At 40.0% G+C, this 21,575-nt stretch overlaps 1 protein-coding gene across 8 annotated transcripts in view; it reads right to left on the bottom strand.

The window, feature by feature from the left end:
• Positions 1-21,575, bottom strand: part of PEAK1 (pseudopodium enriched atypical kinase 1) — a 221,299-nt gene that overhangs the window by 12,958 nt on the left and 186,766 nt on the right. For 7 of the 8 annotated variants that reach the window (XM_075007167.1, XM_075007165.1, XM_075007170.1 and 4 more), the window contains 3 exons: positions 16,945-17,061; positions 15,266-15,462; positions 1,228-1,976 (listed from right to left, as the gene is read on the bottom strand). In XM_075007167.1, coding sequence (XP_074863268.1) covers positions 1,228-1,976; positions 15,266-15,462; positions 16,945-17,061 — 1,063 coding nt within the window. The remainder of the gene's footprint in view (positions 1-1,227; positions 1,977-15,265; positions 15,463-16,944; positions 17,062-21,575) is intronic. The other variant, XM_075007173.1, reaches the window with a different exon arrangement.

Genomic DNA, 21,575 nt, shown 5'->3' with positions numbered 1-21,575 from the left:
GCAACAACAGAGGGCCTGGATAGCTGCACAAACATAAACCCAATAGAACATGGCAACTCCTCAATACCATACATAACCTTGAAAAGCCTTTTAAAGAGACACCTGAACCTATTTTATATCACGTTAGCACTGACATTACTATGTTCTAACTGCTTCTTCTATTTTAATAAATAAAGGTGGTTGGGAGTAATAATTACATTTTGCCCTTCTGTAGTACTATCAGTCTGAGGAGTTCAGCCTGCTTTGTAAGCATTAATGAGTTGAGGTTCATAATGGCCATGGGAGGTAAGAAATATCACCACTTTCAATTTAAACTTGGAGGAAATTGAGTTACAGAGGTTCAGTGAGTTACACCAGAAGTCTGGCTGAGCAATGAGCAGAACACAGATTTCTGGGCTCCTAGTCATAATTCAGATTAGCGCACATCCTACCAGATAAACATTGTCATCTCATGACCACTGGAAATGTGAGCACCCAAAGAGAGGGTGAATCTTCTATATGAACTGCAAACATGATAAAATAACGCTATCCCATTAGTAGGCGTAATAGGTCACCAACTGTTCATTTACATATAAAATAATTATCCAGATGTTTTTCTGGCAAAAACTTTGGAATGGACTATTCAGTAACAAGAGCTAACTCTTCACTGAACTACAGCACTAACTAATCAACATTCTTCTGTTCTGTTCATTTTTCATATATCACACAAGGCCACACTGATGGCAAGACAAACTTCAGAATGACTGGGGAGAATATAAAGGTTTGGAAAGGAATGGAAAGGTATGCTAATTAAGCATATATATAAATAAAATCCATAGACGGTCATATATAAAAGCCTTTGAAATTACTCCTGATGAAGAATGACAATTTGGAGACTGCATGCAAATGAACTTTAAAGAGTCCAAGAACTTCCCTGCATTCTCTGCATTAAAAACACAGCTGTTTAGACCATGCTTATGTCATTACATAATAGGCATGCAAAACACCGATTAAGAGAGTTGGTGGCTTTCAAAAAATTGACCCCAATGTACAAGGAACAAGAGCGCCAGTTAAAAGTTAATTATTCCACTGACAACACTGGCAGTTTGAAAAAATGAAGGCCAGTGGCTGCAGATCATTACTGTACACGGATTAGCCATTGCAAACAGCACAAATGGGGATATACTGTAAGATACAGGGGTTCTATTATTGTGTTTGGTGCAACCATTTCTGAAATCTCCTTCTTACCTTGACAGCATAATTGTTGAGGGGATCTTTTGCATAAGAAGCTGGGTAGTAAACTGCATCACCTGCTTCACAGCATGGCCTGTCACTGGTTAGCCTGAAGTCTGACCAACTGTCTACCCCAAATCGCAGCTGGTCTTTCTGTCCAGCCATGAAAAGATCTTCACATTTGTTTGCCAACTTCTTCAGTGTATCAGCATGAAGGCTTCTGATTTTGCTGACCACCTCCTCTCGGTTCTCAATTCCTCGATAAAGTGCTTGCCTCTGGGGCTTCTGTACATTCTTGCTTTGTTTAGTTTGTGAGATGGATCTCCCAGACAGAGACTCCATGCTGTTGGAACACCTATCCTTAATACTGAGAGTGGTTAGGCTTGAATTACTGTTGGCTGTTGAGTTGGTTACTTTTCCTTTTTCTAAAGGCCTGTCCAACGAATCTCCTGACTCAATGTCCAGCGTCTTGAGTTCTGAGCTGACTGAAGAGCAGGCACTGCTTGCTTCCCAGTTGGTGTCAATGTCATACGTGGGGTTGGCCACAACACAGAGATTGCTATCCAGGGTCTGCTTCTGGAGTTCTTTGGGGATTGGCTCCGTGTTGGCTCTCAAAATGGTTTTCTTTGGCAGTGGAGGTGGTGTTGGCTGGGAGTTGTTAGTTGCCTCATGGTCTGCTATTCCTCCGAAGGCAGTGGCATCATCCAAAGCTCCCTTTGGCTGCCGGGGCTGCTTTGGGGGTATGATGGTTGCTCTGGACTGACCTATGTGAAAAAAACAAAAACAAAAAACAAAAAAAAGCTTTAGAATGCTTTGGATTTACCATGACTGCAGACTGCATATTCACACTTCACAAAGAAGCTTAAATGGGCACATGAGAAAATAGGAGGATGATGTAGAGGATTCCAAGTCTTCCAGAATATGGAGGTGTGAGGTGGGTAGTTTCAGGGACAAAACCCAAGGTAACTAAACAAGCACATCATCACATAAAGAATACGTTGACTTGTTTAACTGTGCCTGTGCAGAAGATGCTAGCATTGAAACTGATTTAACATTTCATGAGATAGCTTAAAACATTAGAGAGAATGTAAATCAGAAGTATGGCCTGCCAAGCATGACACTCTAGCCAAATTCCAGTCTCAGTAATTACATTTTGTCTCCTTTAATTCCGCCTACTGATTATAGTATTCTTCCTCACTTCCTATTCTAAACTGTTATGTATTTGAATGGGTGCTTTTGTATTTCACCTAGGGTGACTGCATTTCACTAGTGGATGAAGTAATCCCTTCTTTAAAATACTCATGGTAATTTGTAAAACACCTTGGAATCATCTAATCTGAAAGGTGCTACATATATTCAAAATACCAGAAAACATAAAGCACGAAATTTGCAAGAAAAATAGCAAACTGGTAGTTAGTTAGGTACTGATATCAGAGACAATCAAGTTTGTCTCTGCAGATTCCTTAGTAAATTCATAACAGACAGAAGATTAACAGCCTATGCCTGCCATCATGTAATTGATGAGATTTTCCCAACAAATTTCAGTAAAAGCAGGACTGGGTTTTGGGACTGCAGAAATATATAAGCTTACTTCCCTCCTCCCCTGCACAATATCAGAGATTAATAGAAATAATAATTCTCTCTAACACCCCTTTCCCTTGTTCATTTGCTAGTGGCTGCTGTCTTGGGCATATTACATGCAAAACCCCTGAATTTCCGCTGAGATCCTGATCACACACAAACATTTTATGTGCTTTCTGAGAGGGTAAAACTTCCTGCAATGTCTTTTGGATGGATTTTAGAGAAGGCAATTATGTTTTTTAACAGACAGATTCCTTCTAAATTGGAACGGGGAGGGAGGGAGAAAAACAGGAAGTGTGACAGATATGCTGTTCTGCAAGGCAACTGTCCCTTGTATAAAAATAAAATTTTGCATTTTTTCCATTTCTAATTCATCAACTGCTATTTGAAAGGCATTATTTTATGATTTTTCTACCACATCTGAGAGGATTGTTGACCACAGTGATTAAGTAGGAAGCCATTTCGTACAAATGCAATGGAACAAGCATGGAATGAACTTTATCTAGTTCAGCCAAGTAAGCTTTTCTGCCTACAAGGGAATAACAAACTAAGATACTGAAACTATTTGATTGCTCAATAGTAACAGAGCGGTGTTTCTCTGTATTCTGTCAAAACAAAAAAGCAGTCATGTAGCACTTTAAAGACGAACAAAATAATTTATTAGGTGATGTCCTGTGAAAGCTCATCACCTAATAAATTATTTTGTTTGTCTTTAAAGTGCTACTTGACTGTAACAGAGATGAAGCTGTGCTAGTCTATACACTATCAAAACAAAAAGAAGTCAAGTAGCACTTTAAAGACTAGCAAAATAGTTTAGTAGGTGAGCTTTCATGGTCTGTCCACAAAAGCTCACCTACTAAACTATTTTGCTAGTCTTTAAAGTGCTACTTGACTTTTTTTTCTACATGACTGTGTTTTTGCTTTTATTAGATTGCTGGATAAGAGTGGAGTGCCCCAGTGAAGGCCTCTAAATTAGAAATGGGCATGGACTGGACCCTTATTCAGAACAGCTCAGAACTTTAAGTTAGTTATAATTTAGATTTGGACCTCCTTACTTGGGCTCATACCTAATATAAATGTATTATGGAACCTCTGACATGGGAATATTACAGGTTTTAAAATCCATAATCACAGCTCTTATGAATATAATAGAATCTATGACTAACCCCCCTCTCTGCAGGCCAATATGCACTATCAGCTGCAATATTGGGCTACACAAGTGATAGGATCTTTTAATTAAGAAGATTGAGGAGGCTTGTAGCTGTTGGGACTGTGAAAGGCACTGGAAGTTTGGAAGGGGTAATACACTGTATCTATGTCCACACAGAGGGCAGGGTAGCTCTGTATGGCATGATCTTCAGAAAAGGCCACATGTGGTTGCTTAATAGGCCATCCCCTTTTAGCTCCCACAGAAGAAAAAATGTACAAAGACAGGAGGCAGTGGAGGATCCCTGTCTGCTTCTCTCATTACTGCCAAAGTTGCTTTAAGAACACAGACACACAAGGCGCTCTACCACTTCCTGATGATCCATGAGTCATGTTACTGTACTGAATTCTCCTACTACACACAGCACCTCTTTCTAACTAGCTGAAAGAGCTGCCTGGTGCAATACAGCAGGTAATAAGCAGTACAGGAAGCAGAGGAGGTCAGTCTTAGCAAAGGCTGCAAAAAGAAAATACAAAGTTAACCACATGGTCACACAAATATTTGGTTGGGTCCCCAAAGCACAAATTCAGATGAGTGTCCCTTTCTTCTCGTATACAACCTGGAAGTGCCTTCCTTTCCAGTTCTTACCCCTTTTTTCTCATCCACTCAAAAGACCATCTAAACTTACATTAGCATCTCTTTATAGTCTCCCTTACAAAATCTGGGGCTATGCATATCTCTTTAATTTTCTCAAATGCTTGTTGACTTTGTCCACTCTGTGTATGCCCTGTTTCCAAGTTGGTAAAAGAGACTATTACTGTTTGTCTGCTACCACTTCAGCATGTACTCTCCTAAAAGCATGCTATTTTCGTGGCTGGCTAAACGAGAGGATGCATCAGTTTTGTGCATAACAGGAAGACACATTAGAATGAAATGCACATGCAAGCCACAGCAGGAGTCCCTGCTGTGAGGTAAGCTATATAATAGGGATGTAAGTATCAATGAAAAAGTTAACCATTTAAACTATTAAAATTATCTCCTTTGAACAGGTAATACACTGACAGGAGAGGGGCAGGAGGTGGCTGGCCAGTGTGGCTGGGGCACCTATAACATGATGAGGCCAGGGCTGGGGTCCCTCCAGTGCAGTGCAGAGTGGTACGGCTGGTACTGGGGCTCTGGCCAGCAGGACGGGACCAGTGCCGGTTGGCTAGATGTGTGCTCAGGCTGGCTGCCAGGACCAAGGTTTGGCTGGCACGGTGCAACTGAGGGTTAGCATTTAAGGAAACCTAATGTTTACCAGTTAATCATTCATCATTTTACATCTTTACTATATCACTGGTCACCTTGCTACACCCTATTGTAGTTTCTCCTCCATTCTCCATAGGTTAATCAGATGGGAAAGAGGCTGGTCCGTGGAAATGGATTCTTCCTGCTGTACTGGTGATAGTTCCTGCACACCTGCTTGAGGCCTCTCAAAGTAACCCTGGGCATTTATAGTAATATTTTACGTTCCTTCCTTTGCCCTCCAGCAGCAGCAGGACATTTACAAGAAGGCTGTTGATGGCCAACTCATCCATGTGGTGCAGAAGAGATCTTTGGAGATGTCTGCTGGCTATGATGGAACCCGTCAGAGTTTTACATACAAGTCCAAACACAGTTATTGTATGAATTGTTCAGATCCAATTTAAACCACTGCCCAGTATTCCCAGTCCATGGAAAAGAACCTACGACCTGTCATGCCAGAATATAGGTTCTTCCCCCAAAGAAGTTTTTTCCTAGTGAAACTGATCCATCTGGATTAAGTGTCTGAAAAGCTTCCTATCTGTGCTGCTTTCATGCTGCGCTCTTAACCTTATACACTCTTCTCATGCCTTTGGGGCCAAACCTTCCGGCTCAGCTTTCCAAATGCTTGCTGAAACATTGCACACCCCACATATGTATGTCACAGTCTATCTCTGAGGAAGAAAAAATTGTCTGTTAAATCCTGCTCCCCTCTGTATAAAGAAAAAACCTCCTTTTAAACAGAGGCTAGCAGCAGAACAAATGTTTCTCCTCCTTGTTTATCACTGCTCCCCACTTTTCTTAACATCCTTCACTTTATTGTCTCCTGCACAGGCTCAATATTACAGTCTGAACTTCACCACTGGAGGCAGAAGAAGAGAAGAGGTACAGTATTAACAGCCACTTAAAAAAAGTCCTTAAAAGGCTTCCAAACTATGCAAGAGAAGAGATATTAACTCTATAAATAGAGTTTTCTCAATGGGATACAGATGATAGCTTTAAGAAATAACCATCTGAGACTCTTACAGTGCTTTTTAAATATTCACACATTAACTCTCACAACACCCTTCTCAGGTCAGTAAGAACATCACTAAGTTGGGTTAAAAACATTTATAATTCTTCCTCTTCATGCTCCTGATCTATTTTTCATACCTTGACTTGAAATCTCTTGAATTACCTTTAAATCATAGAAATGTAGGGCTAGAAGGGATCTTGAGAGATCATCTAAGTCCAGCCCCTGCACTGAAGAGGATCAAGTAGACCATCCCTGTCCAACCTGTGCTTATAAACCTCCAATGATGGCAATTCTACAACCTCCCTTGAAGGCCTATTCTAGGACTCAACTATTATTACAGTTACAAAGCATTTCTTAATATCAAACCTAAATCTCCCTTGCAGCAGATTAAGCCTAGGCCACCTTATCCCATTAGCCCTGTTTCTAAGGGGACACTATTGATGGGAGGCAGTGAATTCCTGCTTCTGAGGGACATGCAACTAATCACCAGTCACCATAAATCCAACTTCATTCTGTTCTCTATTTCTATATCTTTTTTTAAGTGAATAACCACCACTAACCTTGTGTATATTAATATAATACTGATACTCTATGGCACCTTTCTTTTCCTTTGTCGTGTTCAGCAGTATGACGTATCTAGTAGTCTGAGATACTATATATAAATAAAGTGTTATAAAATAATTGGAGGTTTGGCTGCAATTTAGGGAATTCATCCTTGAAACCAAGATTTTGCACAGATTCCTGAAACTGGTTATATATTTGGTTCTTTAAGTAACGCCTGATAAAATGGCTGAAGTGGCCTGAAATATTCTTTTTGACACTCCTATTTGTCTTCAAGAAATAACATTTATTAGTCCAGTACACTAATACGAACAAGTCCCCCGCCATCAAGCCTTCCATCTCACTCTTTTGTGTCATTCTCATAATACTCTATACCTTATGCCCCTTTTCTCTTTTAAGTCTTGTTCTAATTATATGGCATTACCATCTCTGGTCTAAAGAAAGAAAAATGCTTTGCGGAAAGACACTGCAATTCAAAACTACATGCAAAGTGTTAATTTTATCCTATTTTTTGGTAGTAGTGGGGCTGGATAGGCTATTGCTATTCTTATTAACACTGTCGTCATTTCTTATTTTCCATTATAGTGATTATAACATTATCATTAATTTCCCAAAGCAAATGAAGACTGGTGAACTAGATACACAGAGGTAAAATCTCTGAGATACATGTGGTCCACAAACTATAAAGAGGGATAAAATGATTTCCAACTATGATGAGGGATGAAAAGGAACTCAAACTGGACCATTCAGTTTGAAGAGGAGAAAATAAAGTCTGCTTATTTGAAAGAATCTTGGCAGGTTCATTTAAGAGGTCAAAGAACTGACGCTGAACTAATTCCAGATTGACAAGGAAATTAAATTTGAGGACCAACAGTTTCAAAGAGAAATCTTCAATGAGTATATAAGGTGTCAGTAAACGAAGACAGGGCGGAAATGGCCCATTATTGGCAGTTATTGGCCCAGTATGGAGTTGTGAACATCAAGAGAGGAGAAAATAAGTCAGTTCATCAGGGCGTCTATAAGGTGCCACAGGACTTCTTGTTGTGTTTGAAGATACAGACTAACATGGCTACCTCTCTGAAGCTTGTCACCATGCGAGGCACTGCATTTAGCCATATTGAGTGGAACTCCATCAACCTCATGAAAACACTTGCACAGATACAGACAGACAGGCATCATCTTCCTCTCCAAATGCAAACAGATGGACATCATACCAAAAGGACTGAAGGTGAAAAACTCACTGAAATGAACATACTACACAGATTATGGTGAGACATTGTGCCACACATGCTTTAAGAAACTGAGAAGCCACCTAATCAGCATCCTGTGCAAAACAGGAAAACGTCAAAAAAGAGCTCTCAAATCTGGAGACTCCCATAAAAAAACACACCTTCCACACTAACCTCCACATGGCTGGACTTTACTAAAACAAGATGGGAGATTTAAAATGCACATTTCTCTTCTCTACAGAGGAAAAAGGACTGTAAACTATCTAAACTCCTACTTGCCACATGGGGCCATAATAGTGGTACCCTTAACTCACCCAGCAATATTGTCAATCTGTCCACACTCAGCCCAGCAAAAGAATCTGCCTTTTCTTGGGGACTCTCTTTTTGCCCCACTACCCCCACAAACTTTAGATACAGTTCTGTGGGGATCTGGAAGCCTACTTTCACCGTCTTTGACTCAAGGAATACTTCCAACATGACACTGAACAGTGCACTGACCCACAGATACCCTCCCACCTACAGTACAAGAAAAAGAATTCTTCATGGACTTCCCCGATGGCTGAAATGACAAACTAGACCTATACACAGAATGCTTCCGCCGGCATGCACAGGCAGAAATTGTAGAAAAGCGGCATCACTTATCCCATAACCTCAGCCGTGTAGAATGCAATGCCATCAACAGCCTCAGAAACAACTCTGACATTGTCATCCAAGAGGCTGACAAAGGAGGTGCTGTTATCATCATGAATAAGACAAACTCCCAAAAGGAGGCTTCAGGGCAACTCTCCAATATCACATTCTACAAGCCACTGTCCCAGGATCCCACTGAGGAGCACAGTAAGAAACTACAGCATTTGTTCAAGACCCTCCCTATAAAAACACAGGAACAGATCTACAGAGACACACCCCTTGAACCCCAACTAAGTTCATTCTACCTTCTACCCAAGACCCATAAACCTGGGAATCTTGGATGCCCCATCTTCCCAGACATTGGCACACTCACTACAGGATTGTCTGGATATGTGGACTTTCTACTCAGACTCTATGCTACCAGCGCTCCCAATTTTCTTCGAGATACCACTGACTTCCTTAGGAAACTACAATTCATTGGTGACCTTTCTGAAAACACCATCCTGGCCACCATGGATGTAGAGGCCCTTTACACCAATATCCCACATGAAGATGGATGTCAAGCTGTTAAGAATGTTATCACTGGTGAGACTGAGGCACAAATGGTGGCGGAGCTTTGTGACTTTGTCCTCAACCACAACTATTTCAGATTTGAGGACAATTTATACCTTCAAATCAGTAGCACTGCTATGGGCACCTCCATGGCCCCACAGTATGCCTACATTTTTATGGCTGACCTGGAACACCACTTCCTCAGTTCTCATCCCCTAGTGCTCCTCGTCTACTTGTGCTACATTGATGACATCATCATCATCTGGACCCATGGGAAAGAGGCTCTTGAAGAGTTCCACCATGATTTCAACCGTTTCCACCACACCATCAATCTTAGCCTGGACCAATCTGCACAAGAGATCCACCTCCTGGACACTACTGTGCAAATAAGTGATGGTAACATAAACAGCACCCTATACTGAAAACCCACAGACCACTAGGCATATCTACACACCTCCAGTTTACATCCAAGGCACACTACACAATCCGTTGTATACAGCCAGACACTAACGTACAAATGCATTTGCTCCAGTCCCTCAGACACAAACATCTACAAGATCTTTACCAAGCTTTCCTGAAACTACAGTACCCATCTAAGGAAGTGAAGAAACAGACTGACAGAGCCAGATGTGTACCCAGAAGCCACCTTCTAGAAGACAGGCCCAACAAGGAAAACAAGAGAACACCACTGACCATCACATACAGCCCCCAGCTAAAGCCTCTCCAACACATCATCAGTGATCTGCAACCCATCCAGGACAACGATCCTTCACTCTCGCAGACCTTGGGAGGCAGGCCTGTCCTCGCCTACAGACAGCCTGCCAACCTGAAACAAATCCTCACCAGCGATTATAGACCACAACATAGTAACTCACAACCTGGAACCAATCCCTGCAACAAACCTCACTGCCACCTCTGTTCACATATCTACACCAGTGATATCATCACAGGAGCTAACATCAACCATACCATCAGGGGATCTTTCACCTGCACATTTACTAATATAATATATGCCATCGTGTGCCAGCAATGCCACACTGCAATTTACATTGGCCAAACTGAACAGTTTCTACGTAAAAGAATAAATGGACATAAATCAGACATCCGGAATGGTAACATACAAAAACCTGTAGGAGAACACTTCAATATCCCTGGACACTCAGTGACAAATTTAAAATTAGTGGTCCAACAAAAAAATTTCAAAAATAAAATGGAAAGAGAAATTTCTGAGCTACAATTGATATGCAAATCTGACTGCATCAGCCAAGGATTGAACAGAGATTGGGAGTGGGTGGCCCATTGCAAAAGCAGTTTCTCTGCTCTTGATGTTCACCCCTCCACATCAGCATCTGACAATGGGCCATAATCTGCCAATGAACTGACTTGTTTTCTCCTCTCTTGATGTTCCTAACTCCATATTAACTGCCAATAATGGGCCATTTCCACCCTGACTGAATACACCTTGTCAGCTCTGGCCCTTCCCTTTACTGAGACCACTTTTTTAAATCTTCCTCAGAAACCCATGCATCTGATGAAGCAGGTCTTTGCCCACGAAAGCTTATGCTCCAAAATATCTGTTAGTCTAACAAGGTGTCACAGGACAACTTCTTGTTTTTGCAGATACAGACTAACATGGCTACCTTTCTGATAAAGGCTATATCTACACTTTTTAGTGACAAAGTTGTGTTGACAGCTCTGACACTAAAACTCAGAACATATGAATGCTGGTTGTCAGCATCTGTGTCGACAAACTACTTTCATCCCCTACCAGCAGGTTTTGTTCTGTTGGCAGGACAGTGCTCACGCTGACAAAGCAGCACACACATTTGTACTTGCTGCAGTCATCCCTGTGGGAGGGCAAGTTACACATCCACCAACAATGAAAGTTTTGTTGCTCAAGTGCAAGTGTAGGTACAGCCAAAGTAAAGATGTGTGCTCTCTGTAAAAGCAAAAACAAACACACCCCAGAACAATATGTTAAAAATATAGTGTACATTTGCAGAAGATGAGTTTTAAACTTCAGTGACTTCGCTGCTGTTAAATGTTATCTACACTGTACACGGACCATGTTTGCATTATAGATAGAGTTTGCTAGAAACTGTATTTTGAACTGAAATAGTCCTACTTACAAGTGCCCAAAAACATCCAAGCTAGTGAACTACCAGGACTAGAATCTAGTTTCAGTTACATCAGTGTATATCTGAAATAAATGAAATCAGTGGAGCTACTGTAGAATTATTCTGTGGTAACTAAAATCAGAATCTGACTTTTTTATTTTATTTTGTTAAATACACAGGTAACAAAACTATGAAACCAAACTTTTCTATTGTTTTTAATTCTACAAAATCAATTTTTGGGTATACAAGGCAAGTCTCAATGCGACGTTTTAAAGCCTGGGAGACAGGTATTTATTTAAATGGAAGAGCTATACGAACTCCACCATAGCTATGATAAAATAACTTTGACTCATTATGTATTTACTGTGATTTACCAATACAAGAAATATTCCACTGTAAATCTGAACTGGAGAGATAAAACTGTAGGTGCCAGTATCACTGAAGAAGGCCCATTCAAACACAAGTACAATTTATTGATTGCATAACAAACATTTGTTATTTGCTTGTGGTGAAACCTAAAAAAGAAAAGGGAACTATTTATTAAATCTCCCAACCTGTCAACCACTTGATCAGTACAGAAGTCTCCAGTCAGAGAATCAATGCCATTTATGGCAGCATTGCTTTCTACAACAAGCTTTCCAGGCCCAGTCTAGTTTAGCTTAACTCTTTCACATCTGGAAACCTAACTCAGGAACCTGAGAAAGAGACATACTGCCTACTCCAAATAAAAGCCATGAGATACCATTTTGTATGAGTTTATACCAGAGAATTAGTATGTGGGAAATACAATGGCAAAACAACAGACTGATTGAACTAAAATTTTGTCACCAAATTTGAGATCTGTCTATCATCTCTTTGGCTGTGTCTACACTACACAGTTATCTCGAAAGGGGGAACATCAAAAATCCATATCAAAACAAGGGATTTCGAAATAGTGTGGCCACACACAACAAGTGGATTGCCACACTGGTCTGCTATTTTGAAAGAGGCCCCTGATCTTTTGAAAGGGAGGGCCCACACAACAGCAAGCCCTTTCTAAAGAACAAACCAGGAAACACCATGCATGGGGTCACATGGCCGACAAGCCCTTCCAGGTCCTACAATCAGCCACCCCCTTAAAGGGGCTCTCCCAAACACACCCACCTTGCACACACAGAGCACTGCAGAGCAGCTCACAGCACTGTGGGGACTGTGCTCTGGGAAAGTCGCTGTGCATGGAGCACCAGCAGCTGTGATCATTATTTAGTATTTTTACTACTGTAGTAATATAGAGCCCTAGTCATGGGCTAGGACTCCATTGCATTAGACACCCAACAAAAAGACAGGCCCTGTTGCAAAGAGCTGACAAGCTAAGTCACGAGACAACGTATGAGTAGAAAGACAGAGACGAAGGAGTAAGGGGAAATGTAAGACAGACGGAGCAGTTTCAGCACACGAAAAGCATAGCCTCTGCCATGTGCTTTGCAGGCATCACAGAAAAGGAGAGTTTTAAAGAGGGCTTTTAAGAAGGAGAATGAGTAGTTTTGCAGATGTTTATGCAGCACCTCAGAAACAGTCTTTGGCATGTTTGTTTTAAAACCTGAGGCCCGGTCGACACTAAAAAATTAAGTCAGCTTAACTATGTCGCTCTGCAGTGTGAAAAATCCCTGTCCTGAGTGGCATTATTAAGATGATCTAACCCCCAGTGTAGACAGCACAAGATTAACAGAAGAATTCATGCATTAACCTAACTACCATCTGCTGGGTAGGTGAATTATCTATGCTGATGGGAGAATCCTTAGTTGCATATGCAGTCTACACTCTAAAGCACTACAGCAATGCAGCTGTGCTGCTGTAGCATTTTAGATGTAGGTGTACCCTGTGCAACAGTCATCCCCATTAAAATTTTTTATGAGAAACTTAAGCTGAAATGTATCAAATAGCTCCAGAGGAAATTCTTGATTAAAAAAAGATATTTTTAATATATTCTTTCACTAGAATGAAACCAAAGGGCTAAATGGAAGCTGTCAGATAAGCAGACCCTGAAATGAGTGGTATTTCACACCTTGAGGAATATATGACATAGCTAAAATATGCCTAGGTCCTCAGCCAATACAAATGGTGTCTGTAATATAGACATGTTCGTGAGCCAGATCCACGGACCTGGATATCTTTGTAGTTGAACTGTGCCCCAGATTATAAAAATGAAACAAAATGCCTCCATCCCCTTACTTAAAATCACTAGTTGCCATCATGTCTTTGAACAATTCCATATGAGATCCCAACCTCTGAGTTCCCCACTTTCAGCCAAAGCAATTCATTACAATAGTAATAAATGAATACATATCCATAGTTTCATTAAGCCTGTCATCTTCAAAGTGATTTATAAACCATAACTAAACAATGCTTCATTTGTGGACTAAGCCAGTCAGTTGTCTGTTATTAAGCTACTAATAACCACAATATTTTCACTGAATATTCATCATTCAGCTATTTTTAAATTTATACATTGAAGACTTAAAAACACAGGCCCTTGATCATGCAAACTCATAGCAACATGCTTAATTTTACATTTGGAAGTAGGTCCACCACAATCAGTCAGTCATTCTTATCAAATGTAAAAATGTTAAAATGCCTGCAGTTTTTCTTAATGAAAATCTTCCAGTATTTTGATTGTTACCGTATATTTTTGAAAGTAAAGCAAGTACATAAGAGAGCTGTGTCTACATGGTCCCTCCCTTCCAGAAGAGGCATGCAAATGAGTGAGATGAAAAATGCAAATGAGGTATGGATTTAAATATTCTGAAATCTATTTGCATATTTCCATGTAATCTGGCTTCCAGAAGAGCCATTTCCAGAAGCCAAAGCAGCCTTTCTTCCTGAAAAAAAAATAGATGGATGCTTTTGAAAATGAGGTTTCCTTTCAAGAGAACCCCATCCACATGGCTGCTTTGGCTTCTGGAAATGACTCTTGTGGAAGCCAGATTACATGGGAATATGCAGATGAGTTGCAAGATATTTAACTCTGCACCTCATTTCCAATCTCACTCATTTGCATGCCCCTTCTGAAAGGGAGGTGCTGTGTAGACACGGCTTAGGTGTTTTTGTTTGACTAGGAAATCTGTGTGAATACCTTTATATCTGTAGTACTTTTAAATCAAAAATCTTTATTTATTTCACTTCTTGTTAATGAATTATTTAGCTTCCCTTCTTTGACCTCTCATAAAAACTTTCACAAAACCCCAAAGAACTATAACTCTTTAATATTTGATTTTACAAATGCACTGATGGCTGAATACATGATACAGAACATACATCTTTTCAAATTGATCTACAAGATTAAAATCAAATTCAATTATATTCTTATTTACCAAGATGCTTCAAAATATGCCAGAAAATATTATTTAGCTTGTAAAAGAAAAAGTGCTACATTTCAATGAGGATAATCAGGAAAACTATTTTAGTCTAATAATTGTTCTGAAAGACTTCAAATTTATACAACAGTTATTTCAAAACTTTTCTCTGGTAAAATGGCTTTGAAAATAAGAATATGGAAAACTGTGATTCTCTCAAAAGGCATCACTTTACACAAGACATTTAATATAGACACCAAAAAGGCTAGTTTTCATATGATAACAAATATTTCCCCTCCCTGCAGTTTTAATTAATTTCTTAAAAATTTACAAATTAAATTCCTATGAATTTTGAATAGGACTTACTTCATTGGCTTCTTTCTTCATGTTGCTCAGAAGGCATGTGACAAAAGCATCTTTTTTCAACAAAGAACAGTAAACTAATATTTCAAGTAGGTGACGTTTGGGATCAATGTCTCTTTAAGGACTTTTTTATTTATTTATTTTTTTCCCAAAAGGGTGTCAGGTGATCCAAGAGGCAGTAGCCCTCACATCAAGGTAAGTCATTTAAGTGGGATGAAGTCTTTTTGACTTGTAAATGCACTTACCTAAATTGCTGTATGTAGCACTGAAAGGGCTCAAGTCAGAAGAATCTGATATTTCTTCCTTTTCTTCCTCTTCTTGTGGGACATACTGAGTTGACACTGGTATGGCAGAGGCACTGCCACCAGTGTCCTGCTTCATGAACACAGCTCTTGGAATCTGAGGAGACAAATCTTCCACTGTAGTCCCATCTGGCACTTGACTGAAACAAAAAAGAAAATTCACCTGGTGACTAAAGCAACTGATATGTTATCAGTGAAACATTAGTTTTGGAATAATAAAATGGCTTTGGGTAAAAGACAAAGAAGTGGGAAATGGAAACAAAAATATTTTCTTACACCTCTCCAAATATTTTTACAATGACTTTGCAGCAACTTATTTTTCTTCCTCCGTGCATTCACTTTTCACTGCAGCATCAATGGTAGGAAATATCTTTCATACGAGCATCACAAAATGCTCTATACAACTGAATATAGTCAATACATGTAAGTACATGGACTGCACAGAGATAACAAAACTGTGCATTATACAGCATTTGTTCAGTTTATAGAGCAGCAACAGTGATTAAGGTTTTTTTTTTAGAAAACATTTAAATAGAGGAGAATATACTCCTAAATTCTTTAGGAGATGCATAAACTTTAAAGCTAAATTTTCAAATTCTGGCAACATAACAGGAATTTTGAAACGGGAACACAGATCAATAGTCCATCTCATCCAGCATCCTGTCTCCTTACAGTGACCTACTCAAAATATATCTGAACATTAAAATCCTGCCACTAATGGAAGTGTACACCATCCAGTGGGAGCAGAGATATTTTGCAGAGGGACAGGAACACCATGCAAAGCCTCCCCCTCCTCCTGGCATCCGGATCAGAGAGCTACATGGAGCAGGAAGCTGGCTGCTCTCTGCCTCAGTCAGTCCATGGGCCAGATCTGGTGGCTTGATGGACTAGATTCGGTTGTGGACCGCATCTTGCCCACCCCTGCCATAAATTACAAAATGTAATCTCCCAACGAATCAAAACTCAGACTACAAACATTAAATTATGCATGTATTTTGCATAATAAAATGATACATATAGGAGGTTCATGCTATTTCAAATTTCATACTTGTGGAATTTTAAGTGCAGATTTATAAAAAAAACAAAACCCATCAAAACATGTTAGTAACAGAGCAGAACAAAAGGGCCAAAAAGCTGTAATTTTAATTTAGTGTCAAAATCATCAATCATTTTTTATTAACATGCATGGGACTGGTGCAGACAGCATACTTATAGGAATCAAAATATGTGCACATTCAGAGTTAACCAAAGGCATTTCAAATTAAAACACATTCAATCAAAGCCATGACAATATTCTTAAAACCAAAGGAATCATTTTAAAGACACGAGGTTAGCCTACCACCAATAAATGTTACACTTACCTTCTTGCATCTTTCCAATAAAATTATACTTGTTCAAGGTATATAACAGATCTGCTAGTCTGATACTACCATGTAATGGAAATTCTCGTATCTTCATAAAACAGTTTTAGTAGTAATGGTGAGGTACAGAATAGACTAATTCCCAATCCCAGACACATACATGCACATCAAATCTAAATTCAGAAGCTTTTGCCAAATACAGTATCACCGGTTAGCAACAGAGAGAGAGAGAGAGAGAGAGAGAAAAAAAAATGAACTCACCCACTATACTCACTCACACAATTCCCCATTAAAGGAAATTCTCTCAAGGCCTTCTTGAGTCTTTTAATCATGTCTTGAAACTCTTGTGAGCCATTGATTCCACAGTGTTCTGGTGTGCTACAAGTTGTGCAAGCTGTGAGCGACAAGGCTGAACTCTGCACACAGTGATATCATTGACTGCACCTTGATGTTTACTTTAGGGGGTTGGTCTGAGGGATATGCTAAAATACCTTAAGGAATGTACTGTCATCACAGTTATAACCCAGCCTTCTTAACTCTCTCACTGCTGTAACATGTAAAATGTACCTGGAAGTTCTATTAGAATACTATTTTATGCATCCAAGTATGTTCACAGTCACATTAATTAGTAAAGTAAGAACAGTTTCAACTGTTGCTAATTCCAAATGTGTTGTAAGCCATTACAGCGGTCAAAATTAACCTAACTTTAAAAGTATGTGAAAATTTTTTAATCTGCATTCGATGTGATACTAAGAAGTAAAAAGAACAAATGAATTCTTTGAAAATGGCAGCAATGAGATATCAGTTTGTGGTATCTGGGAAGATGCACCTTTCTTGTTACAGGAGAAACGGAGACTTCTGCGTGATCAAGATAAGACTCTAACATACTGCCTCAACCAGTTGTTTAATGAAAGGTCAAATCTTATTAATCACCTGCAAGACAGAAGTAGGCATAGAGAAAAATGAGAAGAACTCTTTGCTACCAATTAACCCATAAGGATCACTTGGAGCCTGTAAATATTTTTGCCTTATCTGATCGTTTAAAACTTGTAAAGATGTATTGTTAGCCTTCTGCAAAAATACAACACCTATAAAATATCATAACTTTTGTCCTGCAGATGACTATCACTACAACTATAATGCTCCACTGCACGAGCTAAGAATTGTCTTTTAATCAGTGTCAGTTAAGACCATTTACCCCTCTCCATCATCTCTCCTCTTGCATAGGATTCTCAAGGCACACAGGATGTGGACCTAACTGCTCTCCTCACATTTTTCACCATATCAGCCATTTTGTTAACTAAAAGAGTCAAAAGAAGCAGATATTGCAAGCATCTGGATCATCCACAAGGGCAATTTTATCAATGAAGCACAGTCATTACATTGTTTTTTCCTCTTTTATTATGCTTTCTCCACATTTGGATGATGATTAATTTATAGTGATTCCCCTGCCCCAAGAAATAAGAACAAGGAATAATTAAGTGAATATAAAATTTCTTCCTTGAATTTGGATCAGACCTAGAGGTTTAGCTGAGGAACTAATTTTATGTAAAGAGATACAGTAGAACCCGGAGATACGCGCACTCAAGTTGTGCATATCTCTGGTTAACATGACTGAGTGGTGGGGAGTGGGTGCCTAGTCCCAGCTCCCTGCCACTCAGGAGAGCCAGGAAAATGACCAGCACATCAGACCTAGGTACCAGCCTCCCTCCACTCAGAGGAGTAGGGAATCTGACCAGCACTGCTGCACTGGAGTGGTTTCCCCACTTGTCTCAGGGGCAGCAGGCGGGAGTCAAGCTCTCAGCTGCCATCGCTGACAGAAGTGCGGAAACTGACCAGCGCACTAGTGCTGGTCTGTTTCTCCTTTCCTATGAGCAGTGGGCACCCCAGAGACAGGCTGCTCCACTAGTCACTTTCCTGGCTCCCCGAGTTATGCGAAATTTGACTTACACAGGGTTGCACAAGAACGCAACCTCTGCGTAAGTGAGGGGTGTACTGTATATCAAACTGCAAATAACAGAGAGGTAGCCATGTTAGTCTGTATCTTCACAAACCAAAAAAGCAGTCATGTAGCACCTTAAAGACTAAGAAAATAATTTATTAGGTGATGAACTTTTGTGGGACAGACCCAGTTTTTCAGATCTGGAAATTCTGATGAAAGTAAACTGGCACAATGAGAATTTAACCAAAAGATAGAAAAAATGAAATGAAAACTGACAAATCAGCTACATAGGACAGAAGGAGGGTGGTGTGCACTTCCACTAATATTATATATGCCATCTCATGTGCCAACAATGCCCCTCTGCTATGTAGATATTGGACAGGCTGGACAATCACTTCGCCAAAGAATGAACGGACATAAATCAAACATTAGGAATCTGAATACACATAAACCCATCAGTGAGCATTTCAATGGAGCAGACCATAGCATTAAAGACCTGAAAATTTGCATCCTGAAACAAAAAGACTACCACCAGATTACACAGGGAGACATCTGAACTGGAGTTTATTCTCAAGTTTGACACTTTTCTCCTAGGTCTCAATAGGGAGAGCAATTACCTTACACATTACAAGGACAAGTATCAGAGAGGTAGCCATGTTAGTCTGTATCAGTGAGAACAACAAGAAGTCCTGTGGCACTTTACAGACTACCAGATATTTGGGAGCATAAACTTTCGTGGGCAGAGATCTGCTTGATGTTAGTCTATAAGGTGCCACAGGACTTCTTGTTCTCGTTACAAGGACAGTTTCTCCATCTTTGATATTCATAGTGATCTCAGACAAGTCACTTAACTTAATAGACAGTATCAGGGGTAGCCATGTTAGTCTGGATCTGTAACATCAACGAAGGGTCCTGTGGCACCTTATAGACTAACAGAAAAGTTTTGAGCATGAGCTTTCCTGAGCACAGACTCACTTCATCAGATGCTGGTCATGGAAATCTGCAGGGCCAGATATAAATAAGCCAGAGCAAGGCTGGGGATAACAAGGTTAGCTCAGTCAAGAAGGATAAGGCTTACTACCAGCAGTTGATCTGGAGGTGTGAACACCAAGGGAGGGGAAGCTGCTTTTGTATTTAGCCAGCCATTCACAGTCTTTGTTTAATCCTGAGCTGAGGGTGTCGAATTTGCAGATGAATTGTAGCTCAGCAATTTCTCTTTGGAGTCTGGTCTTGAAATTTTTTTGCTGAAGGATACCTTCTTTTAAGTCTGCTACTGTGTGGCCCGGGAGATTGAAGTGCTCTCCTACGGGTTTTTGTATATTGCCATTTCTGATATCTGATTTGTGTGCGTTTATTCTTTTACGTAGAGACTGTCCAGTTTGTCCGATGTATATAGCAGAGGGGCATTGCTGGCACATGATGGCATAAATTATATTGGTAGATGTGCAGCTGAATGAACCCACAATGGTGTGGCTGATCTGGTTAGGTCCTGTAATGGTGTTGCTGGTGTAGATATGTGAGCAGAGCTGGCAACGAGGTTTGTTGCATGGATGGGTCCCTGAGTTAGAGTGACTGTCGTGCGGTGTATAGTTGCTGGTTAGGATTTGCTTCAGGTTGGCAGGTTGTCTGTGGTCAAGGACTGGTCTGCCTCCCAAGGCCAGTGAAAGTGGGGGATCATTGTTTAGGATGGGTTGTAAATCCCTGATGATGCGCTGTAGAGGTTTTAGCTGAGGACTGTAGGTGATGGCTAGTGGTGTTCTGTTGGTTTCTCTCTTGGGCTTGGCCTGTAGTAAGAGGCTTTGTAGCACACGTCTGGCTCTGTTGATCTGTTTTTTCATTTCCTCAGGTGGATATTGCAGTTTCAAGAGTGCTTGGTAGAGATCCTGTAGGTGTTTGTCTCTGTCGGAGGGGTTGGAGCAAATGCGGTTATATCTTAGTGCTTGGCTGTAGACAATGGACCGTGTGGTGTGTCTGGGATGGAAGCTGGAGGCATGAAGGTAGGCGTAGCGGTCAGTGGGTTTACTGTACAGGATGGTATTGATGTGGCCATCACGTATTAACTTAGTAGACAGTTGCAGTAAGTAATTTTCTTCCTCCTCATCTCCACCGTTCTCCAAATCCTTCTATCCTATGTAGCTGATTTGTCAGTTTTCATTTATTTTTTTCTATCTTTCTGTCAAATACTTGTTGTGCCAGTTTACTTTCATCAGAATTTCTAGATCTCAAAAGTGGGTCTGTCCCATGAAAGCGCATAACCTTGTAAATTATTTTCTAAGTCTTTAAAGTGTTACATGACTGTTTTTTGTTTTGTCTTCGATATCAGTGACAGTAAATGAAAAAAATAGAAGCTGTCTTTACCAATTTGAGTGTGCTGTGATATCCCCTGCTGGCCAAAACCTGCACGATCATAATTTTAGATACATGATTGGATCCCTTGTTTTCTAAATGATGAATTGCATAGAGTCCAAGGAATTTACAGATATGTTTGTTTCTATACAGATGTTTGAAATCCCTCTGGAGATCTAAGGTATGGAGACATTATGAAGCCTGAACTCCCTGAATATGAATAATGTTTGAGGAGAAATACAAGCAAATTAATGGCCTGACTGATATGGAAATCAGACATCATATTAGACAGGAACTTAAAATCAGGATGAAGGATCACCTTATCTTCATAAAACAGTATTGGGAGGATTAACTACCAGTTTTATATCTGACTAACTTTATGGGTTTATGTTATGGGAGTAAGAAAATAAACTGATTTGCTTCATTAAAGCAGTAACTCTTGTATTTCTGTTTTCTGATCTCTGACATAATCCAGGAACAGAGGTTTCAGCGAAAGGTGAAAACTCCATAGATGGCAATTTGAAACTCCCAGTCCATTAACGAAGTTTCTTTCTGGTCTATTTCTTAAATCTGATATAATACACATTCCTCATAATCCATATGG

This window comes from Carettochelys insculpta, chromosome 12 (assembly GCF_033958435.1).
Source record: "Carettochelys insculpta isolate YL-2023 chromosome 12, ASM3395843v1, whole genome shotgun sequence".
In the NCBI taxonomy this organism is placed as follows: Eukaryota; Metazoa; Chordata; order Testudines; family Carettochelyidae; genus Carettochelys; species Carettochelys insculpta.
The sequence above is the reverse complement of the archived record's forward strand: the minus strand, read 5'-3'. Positions and strand labels throughout refer to the sequence as shown.